Here is a 9,130-nt window from a genome sequence, read left to right as displayed (position 1 = left end):
ATTATAAAAAAATTCATGAACTGCTTTGACTTTAGAATTAAGCACATCATTAGCTAATTCCAACAGAAGAGGAATATTAGCCGCCATCTGTTGTGCTTCTCCTTCCGATTATGTTTTAGTTATCTTTTAGGCTTGTGAGTAGAATATGTTTCACCATTTTTTGGTTTCTTGATTTTGATTTTCTTTCAAAAATAAAGTTACGGAAGAAATGGGTTTGCTAATAATGGTGGTGGAAGAAATGGGTTTGCTAGAAATGGTGATGGTTGTGGATGTGGGTATTTTGATTTTCTTTCAAAAATAAAGTTATGGTAGAAATGGGTTTACTAATAATGGTGGTGGAAGAAATGGGTTTGCTAGAAATAATGGTGGTTGTGGATGTGGGTTAAAGATGGTGGTGGTGATTTTTTTTCTTTTAAGGAATTTGATGAAATTTGGTGGGGAGATGATGGTGGTGGTGGGTGTGGATGTGGGTTAAAGATGATGGTGATGATTTTTTTTTTTTTAAGGGCAGTTCGTCCAATTTTTGCGGCGGCGACGTCGGCGGCGGCGGAGAGGCGGCGGCGGCATGGTGGTTGATAAAAGTTGGGTGAGGATGAGGAGAAAGAAGAAGAAAGAGAAAGAAAAAAATAATAAAAGAAAAACAAAAAATGATGTGTTGGTAATTTTGACATGGCAACGACGTGGCAATGATGTGACATTGACGTGGCGCGAGTGTAATACACCTCCCATTGTGAGAGTGGTATTATTTTTTTGGGGTGGAAAATAATTGAAACGTAAGTTGTTAAGGGGGGTAAATAAATAGAAGTTAAGTTTAGTTGCTAAAGTGAGTTTTCGTGCCAAGTTCAGGAGTTAAAACATGTCTTTTCTCAAAAATAAAACTGGTAATTAGTTGGTCCCACCCACATTCATAAGAGCCTGGTGGACCAATAGAAGGACGTCATTGGACGATTTTCCTCCGTGCGTGGACAGAATCCTAAACACACAGCATTCGCATTGAAATCCGATCATAAACAAACAATGCTGCTCTCTGCATTTCTTCCGCAAAATCCATTATCCAATCGCACCCCACCCCACCACGCCCCTACTCCTACCCTCCTCTTCTACAAAGCAGCAGCAGCAGTTCACGCTTCTACACTGAGAGTACCACCAGTCGCTCTCGCTACCTCCTCTACTACTCTCCGTCACGTGAGCGGCACGTGCTCCGATGATGGCGACGACGCCGGTGAAGGCATGGTTGTGTCAGCGTCAGCTGTTGTTGCGGCGATACGGAATGCTTCCACGTCACCAGTGGAGTTCGTACAGAGGATTGAGAAAGATGAGGGGAAGAATAGAGGTTTAGTATTACCCAGTGCTGATTTCCACAGACTTTGCATTGAACAATTGGAACTATTTCGACGTATTGTCCATCCTGACTCCGTTCTTTCCGTAAGATATATTTCATTTCGTTTGTTACGTTACCTATTCTATTGTATTGTGTTGTTAGTTTAAATACAATGTTTGTTTTGATTCTTACTTTAATTTTATCCTATCATTAAAACACACCTAGTTGAGTTGATGGTGATAGTTCAGTTAGATAAAGGGACAACTAATTGTTCGGGTGTGAAAATTGCAAAAAACTTGTAGTTCAGATGTGTTTTTCACCATTAACTCTTTGATTACTGCTTTATTCAGTAGTTCAGAGATACGTAGTATAATACATTTTGTTTGTCACTTTATCGAATGAACATTTCTATATTACATGTTAATTTCATTAGCTTAAGAAGCTTTGTGTTTAGGTCTTTTTTTGCTGGTTGTAATGCTTTGGATCATGAATTTAAGCAGTATATGCTGCTATAGCCTTTATTGAGTTAATTGCGCATTTTACTATGTCTCCTCAGCAACAACATACCCAGTGTAATCCCCACAAGTGGGGTCTGCGGAAGGTGGTGTGTACGCAGCCTTACCCCTACCTTTGTGATGGAAGAGAGGCTGTTTCCGATAGACCCTCAGCTCAAGTAAAGCATATCAAAGACAAGTATGGAAAGGAAATACAGTAGAAAAGAAGTCATGCTAAAAATAAAGGAGAAGAGAACGGTAGCAACAACAAATAATACGGTAACCGAAGCAAAGTAAACAACATGTAAAAATAAAATCAAAAAATAGGTAAACAACAGGGAAACTAGACAACGCTCGACTACTTGCTAACCTTCTACCCTAATCCTCGACCTCCATATCCTCCTATCTAGGGTCTCCTACTTCCCGAATTGAGTGCAATAAGGCCTCATATTTCCAGAATTGAGCGTAATGAGGTCTAAGAAAGTAAAGTTTCCAGTTTAGTTTCTGTGCTTGCCTATTAATGCTTGTACTTTTGTTTTCTCTGCTCTTCGGCGATTACATTTGGTGGTCAGTAGAATATAGTTCACCTTGTTATTCTCTGGACAAAGAACTAGCCTTTTCATTTTTCTTTCGGGTCGAAGTTGATATGGAAAGTCTAGAGTTGAGCAATATTATAGAACACAACCTGTACTATTCCTTTTTAAGAAAGTGGACTTCCACCATTAGGCAGTAGGTGGTGGTGGTGGAGCTTAAGTGTCTGTAGGAACTTCTTGTTTTCTTCCATCACTAGGCAGTAGCTGCTGGAAGGAAGAATGACATGATGCCCTCTTTATATCTGGAGACACTGTAAACCCAAAGACGTCTTTAATTAAACTTTTGTAATCTATTACATGATTTTATTTTATTTTAAATTTTGTAACATAAATTTTTGGCCTACCCACTGAGATATGACAGCTTATATCTTTCACTGCAACAAATTTCTAAAAATTAGTACTAGCAGACTTATACCCAACTGAGTAAACTCATCACATAGGGCCAATTAGATGAGTTGCCATCAAGTAGGTAGTAGTGGTGGATCCACTGATAGCCTAGTAGTGAAGACATCTCCTGGAACATTTCTAAGGAGAAGTATACTTTTCCTAGGACTACAACCCCTCTTGTGGACATCAACTGGTCCTACTTCCGACAACCAGAATTCTCTATTTTCCTTCACTAATAAGAGCACACATGGTTTTGTTCTTTCATTTGCACCAGTGTTCTTGAACCCATTAGAAATACTCTAAAAGTATGGACAAACTGGAATCCTCATAAAGGAGTGGTTCAGAAGGTTAGAAAAACCGTGACACTGGATTTTGGGTGCTTAAAAATAAGCTTTTTCATTTTGGTGGAAAGAAAAGTATATAGATGACACAGAGACTCTCATACAGTTCGTAGAGTCTCTTTAGCTGCTAGTTGAATTTTTGTGTAGCGTTTATTTAGCCTCCTTGTAACTATGGCCTTCATTGGCCTTATGATTTCAATACAGCTTGTTACCATGTCAAAAAAAGAAGTTCTTGTTCAGAACAGAATAAGTGATTAGATTGAGAGAATAGAGGTATTTTAACCTTCTCGTTATCCTATATCAATATAATATAGATGTATCAACTGAAACCATGTTATTTTATTCTTACTATCAGACTTTGCCTAAACTCTTTTGCACCATGTATCATTTGATAACCCTCAAAATCTTCCATGTTTGGTTGGGCTTCATGTGTTGTGAACAACAGATAATCTTTCCAATATTTTTCTTTAGGATTTTCTAGATGATAGAAGGCCAAAAACCAAAACCAGAAGTATAGAGAAAACTACTGCCCCACTCCCCTGGCTCTTGTGGAGATATAAACTAAAAAGATTTTTGCCTTTTTAGTAACTTTCTTTGTGCTAATCTAGTGAATTGCAGGTTTATGTAAGACCAGCTGGCAGCTATGTAATGGACCGCCTAGAGTTGCGGCGGATTACTTTACATCCACATGCTAATGCAACAGATCTTGTGATTCTAATTGGTAACTTTAGCATTCCAGCAGGCTTAAGAATTGCCGAAGCAGCTCTTTCGAGGAAAGAGGTACATCAATTAATTATTCAAATTTGTTTACACTGAAATATGTCTTTACTGTGTTTGACAAGTCTTGTTCATCTTAGGCAGAGTTACTTCCCGAGCTTGGAGCTGTGGTGTTCCCTATGGTGAAGCACCCGTTTATTGTTGGGTTTTTAGTTGCGGAACTCCCAAGAACTACATGGGATAAGGGAGGGCTTAATGTGAAAGAATGGCCTGCTCAAGAGGAGATTTTTTCTTTGCCTCCTAGCACACATTTGAAATCATTGAATGTCCAAACTTCAAGCGACCACTCCTTTGAGATGTTAAAATTTACAGCCGAGCAAAGATTAAATGCAATAAATATTAACCGTTCACTTGCAATGGCTTATGTCATGGATCAGGTAGAATACTGACACGACAAAGGTGCTAAGTATATATGATGTCTAAAAGTCAGTGGATTGATCTACCTTCCTCTATGTATAATTATTTCATCGAAATACATAATCACTTTAACATCCAAAACCTTGTTATAGTAGCATCTAATAGAACTTGATGAATCTACATATATGTTTGTTATAACCACGGAAATAAAAAAAGAAGGAACCAAACTTAAATAGATCCAAAATATCACGAAAGAGTGACATATATGGCTAAAATGTTGACAATATTACATCCTTCTAACTATTTTGTATTTACTGCCATGAAATGGTTTCTTCTTTGAGCATTTTGTTATATTTTTATTCTTGTTCCCTTTTTTCCAGTCATGCACAGTAGTTTTGTCATAAATCTATCTTCGATATAATTTTGTTCTAAAACTAACTTATTCAACCCTTTTCAGAAAGCAATTCTGCTCCAACAGTCCACCTGGCAAAATAATATCAGGATGAGCAATTTGGTTGAGCAAGTAAGATTTGCATTACAGCTGCACCTATATATGCCAGCGGTTTGAGGTGGTCACAATCTACACTATACAAATTTCAAACATAATCACTTTTTAATGAATCTTTAATGTGCAGATTCGGGGTTCTCTTTCCAGTATTCGAACTTTGAGTAAGATGTTATCTGTTCAGATTAGAAAGAGTGAGGTATGTATCTCAAGAAATTTACATCCCCAATCTTTTCTTTATCCTGTTTCATTTTCTTTTTGCCTCCAAAATAATTGTTACTTTTAGTGAAATTTCTTTTTCCTATCAGTTACTTTTAATGAATGGTTAATCTGCCAATATATCTGCCCATATGACCCTATGCAGATTTCATATGACATTGTTCAAGACATTTTGGAGCAAGGTGATTGCTTGAGTGACACTCTTAAGGGACTCCAGGATGCTGTTTCTTTAACAAAGGTACTTCACCAACTGCGCCTCTTCTGTTCTTCTATGTAACTCTGACTGGGAAAGGAAGGAGCAAAAATTGAAACAAGCCCCCCCTTTCAGTTTAAAATAGCTATGATTTTCCCGGAAACTTGGAAAGGGTATAAACTTGAGTTATTCAATACTAAGAGCAAGTTGGCAGTTTCAACAGGACCATGTAAGAGGACATAAATTCTAGTCGTGAACTAAAATCTGTCAACTCTGGAGGATATTGGTAATACTAAAAGATTGAACTTATCAAACAGCACTTAGAATAATTACAACGGATATACGTCCAAGGATTGCTGAAGGCCCATTTACACTTCGGCAGCTTTCTTTGCCTTAGCTTCTGACTTGCCTATAGGTAATTTTGAGAATTACAAAGATAAAATGTTAAATATTATTGGCTATACCTTTTTCAGGCTAATATAATGCGCTATAGTGAAGAAACATTGAAAAGGATGCCTAAATCAACTCATCCTGGTCATGAGTCAGTGAGGTCACAGTTATCCAATAACTTATCTGAGAAGCTAGAATCTCTCTCTTCAAAATCCAAGGATCTAGAAATGCCAATGCCACCTCTTGCTCTTGCACCTTTACGCCAGGAAGGAATCAGGTAAACTTTTGTTTCTCGAACTATTCTGTTTTAGAGACCTACGGTCAGGAAAGCTACAAACTGCATTATGTCAGCTTGAAGAAATGCTGACTCATATGACAGCATAGTAACATACTAAATAATTTCAATATTTCCCATTCTCTTTCTCCAGCCATCAACTTCCTGAGATTTTTTGCTTGATGGCTATCCTTCTGTGGTTATGGGACGCTGCAAGATAAAATCAGAGTTAATGTGGCGTTGATTAGGAGGTTGGGAAGAAGTTTTCTTTTTGCGACCTGTGGTGCTGGTTAAGAGAAAGCCTGCAATCTCTTTGAGTTGAAGTACTAAAAAACTGGAATAATTTTCTGCATATATTTTATTGAATTCAAATAACTTCCTAAACATAAGGAAATAACTTCCTACTACTATTAGAATGAGAAAATGGTGGAATAACCTCCCCACTGCAAACAACTGCTATAAGGCAATTGGAAAATAACTATTTTTGCTGTCAGCACTTGTCTTTCTTCAATATTTTTCATCATAGCTTTTTCAAACCTGTTCTAAAAACCATTTTTCTTGAGCCGAGGGTTTGTCGGAAACAACCTCTATATCCCACAAAGCTAGGGGTAAGGGTCTGCGTACACCCCACCCTCACCAGACCCCACTTGTGGGACTAGACTGGGTATGTTGTCATCAATTTTTTTGATTTGTAAATTTTCCATGTGTAAACCATTGGTGTAAGAGGGTGTTAACACTTCCCCTCCTGTTTCTCCCGTAAGGTTGCCTGTACTGATGCTTCTTGTATTGTTTACAAATCTCAGAAATACTCACTTAGGCAGCTACAAATTGTCCTTTTTTTGTTTCTAGTTTGATGCCATATGATGATTTATGGAGTCTTGATTGTTTGATTGCTTGTGGAACAACTCTTTGGTTTTGGACATTGCTAATAATTTTTTTTTTTTTTCTTTTTTGTCTTTTTTCCCTGTTCACCTCTTCCCCGAAAAGACCATGCAATGTTTCTGATGTACTGGTTGATTTGGTGGGGGCAATGGCGCCTTTAGCAAACGAGCAGCGGAGAGCCGTTTTACTTTCTGAGGTTCCAAGATCTTTACAAGTACCTGTAGAAGAGCCTGCTCTACGACAGGCATTGGGTAATTTAATCGAGGGTGCTTTATTGCGTATACAAGCTGGTGGGAAGGTTGAAATTGTTGCCACTGGAGCACCTGCAGGGGGCGCTCTTATTATAATTGATGATGATGGCCTTGATATGCACTATATGGTATGTGTCACAAAATCTATTCTATATCATGGTCATTGAGCCAATGCCTGATATTAAGATGATACGAGGTGGCACTTAAATGAGAAAAGGAACTTAAAATTTTCATACAAGGCATTGTCATATCAACTGGTTCGTGTATTTGTTAGAATTGAAGTATTGTCTCCTTTTTTATTTTGTTTAGACACAGATGCACTCTCTAGCACCTTTTGGGGCAGATCTGTTTTCTGAAGATAAGGTAGAGGACAACATGACATGGAACTTTGTGGCTGGGCTAACTGTTTCTCGAGAAATATTGGAGAGTTATGGATGTGTTGTGCGGTTGATCTCACCACGAGTAACGGATGCTGCAATTGGAACTGGAGGAACCCGAATAGAACTCTGGTTTCCCTCTTTATCTGCTTCATCTGTCGTAAATGACCCTTCTCATGAGGTTTAACAATGATTGGGAATTCCACTATCGTTTATCTAGTTGTTGAAAGGACAAGAACATACAACAAATTTCCTGTTTGATCCTTTGCGGATGCTGAGATGGAAAAATTGAAAAGAACATGTACTTTTCTGATCCATTTAGTGACACAAATTTACCAGATGACTAATTTCTCTCCTACTGGGCCTGAACAATATGTGGAAGGTATAGCGAATGCTACCGGAGAATGTCCTGATAATATTTGGGGGAATCATTCGTTTGGCTTCGTCAAACACTTCCTCCCGCTGGTCAAGCCTTCTACAGAAAAAGCAATGCTTGAAGACTTCTGTATATACTTTAGCATAGAAGTTATTTCCATTTGTCAATCTGTTATCTGTTGTGTTGCTAAGAAATATTGTGACTATGAACCGATTGCATGGACAGAAACTGCAGTTGTATAAATCAGTGTACCCCTATAGATGTTCCAGATTGAACTATTTGCATTGCTAGGACTTTTATTGGACAGAAACTAGCCGAAGAGTAAACACACTTGTGATCATAGTTGCCACAATTTCCCAAAATCCCTTTCCTGCAGTCATGTTTTCCAGCAATGTTCGGTATCAGAGTGAAAATATATCAATGCCTTTCATGTAAATTTTAAATGGCAATAGCCTTTATCAGCTTATTCTGTTTTCTCTAATTTATTTTTCAGAAATGCATGATGAAATTTATTTTGGGGGTACACTCATATTTTCGCTCCTGTACTTTGACTTTACCTCTTGCGCCAGCAGTTTGATAGATAAAAGGAAAGTTTACTTAATTTGGTATGTTGAGCAGGTTGAATATCATAATTATCAAACAACAATGTTGGTTTAAAGTTATACCCTTTCATCTCCAGATGCTTGCATTTTCTTCACTGTCAGAAATTTGTAGATTGGTTAGCTTTTATATCGGAATAAAATAATGGGGTCACGTATTTTACAGTTCTGTATCATATAATTAAATTATTGAAAAATGTTTCAAGGTAGAAAAAGAAAAGACTACAGGAAGAGAGAAGCAAAAAAGGAACAAAAGTAAATTTAACAAATGAATCTATTGGCCTGAGACAGTTTTGATTAGTAAGGGTACTGGATAGTTCACCAACCAACGATGATGCTTCATGGCTTCCAGTCTCCCCCACCACGTACTTTCCTACCAAGTAATAATAGTAAAATAATTATAATGTTTCAAATTATTAAGAGTTTAGTGTTAATCAGCAAAGAGTCGTGGGAATTTGAAACAAATATGTCATGGGATGACCCAACTACCTCATTTTGAATAGTTGTGCATTTCTTTTAGGAGTCCCATGCCATATGGACCAAGCTTCCTCTAATGTCCATCATATAGTCAAGAGTCAAAAGTCACAATTCTACCATAACTCTAGCTGTGAACCCAATCCCACGCCACACGTCAATATTGCAGTACAAATTTAATAGGTTAATAAATTTCAGTTATCAAATAAGTTAAAAAATAATTCGTCAAAAGTGTACAAGATTCCCTATAGGGCTCCAGTTACCCTTCAATGGAAGGAATAGATTTGAATGCTTATGTATACCGTCTTTTAGCTGACCCT

General features: G+C 37.6%; 1 protein-coding gene across 1 annotated transcript; it reads left to right on the top strand.

Moving 5' to 3' along the window:
* Positions 1 to 1,017: 1,017 nt before the first annotated feature.
* LOC132067190 (chloroplast sensor kinase, chloroplastic) lies at positions 1,018 to 7,994 on the top strand. The gene is made up of 9 exons (XM_059460344.1): positions 1,018 to 1,425; positions 3,755 to 3,916; positions 3,994 to 4,290; positions 4,728 to 4,793; positions 4,906 to 4,974; positions 5,140 to 5,232; positions 5,661 to 5,854; positions 6,839 to 7,112; positions 7,294 to 7,994. The coding sequence occupies exons 1-9, from the start codon at positions 1,018 to 1,020 to the stop codon at positions 7,546 to 7,548; spliced, it is 1,818 nt and encodes a 605-aa protein (XP_059316327.1). The 3' UTR covers positions 7,549 to 7,994.
* The last annotated feature ends 1,136 nt before the right edge of the window (positions 7,995 to 9,130 follow it).

Source organism: Lycium ferocissimum, chromosome 8 (genome assembly GCF_029784015.1).
Source record: "Lycium ferocissimum isolate CSIRO_LF1 chromosome 8, AGI_CSIRO_Lferr_CH_V1, whole genome shotgun sequence".
Lineage (NCBI taxonomy): Eukaryota > Viridiplantae > Streptophyta > Magnoliopsida > Solanales > Solanaceae > Lycium > Lycium ferocissimum.
Note: the sequence above shows the minus strand (reverse complement) of the source record. Positions and strands in the feature narration are given on the sequence as shown.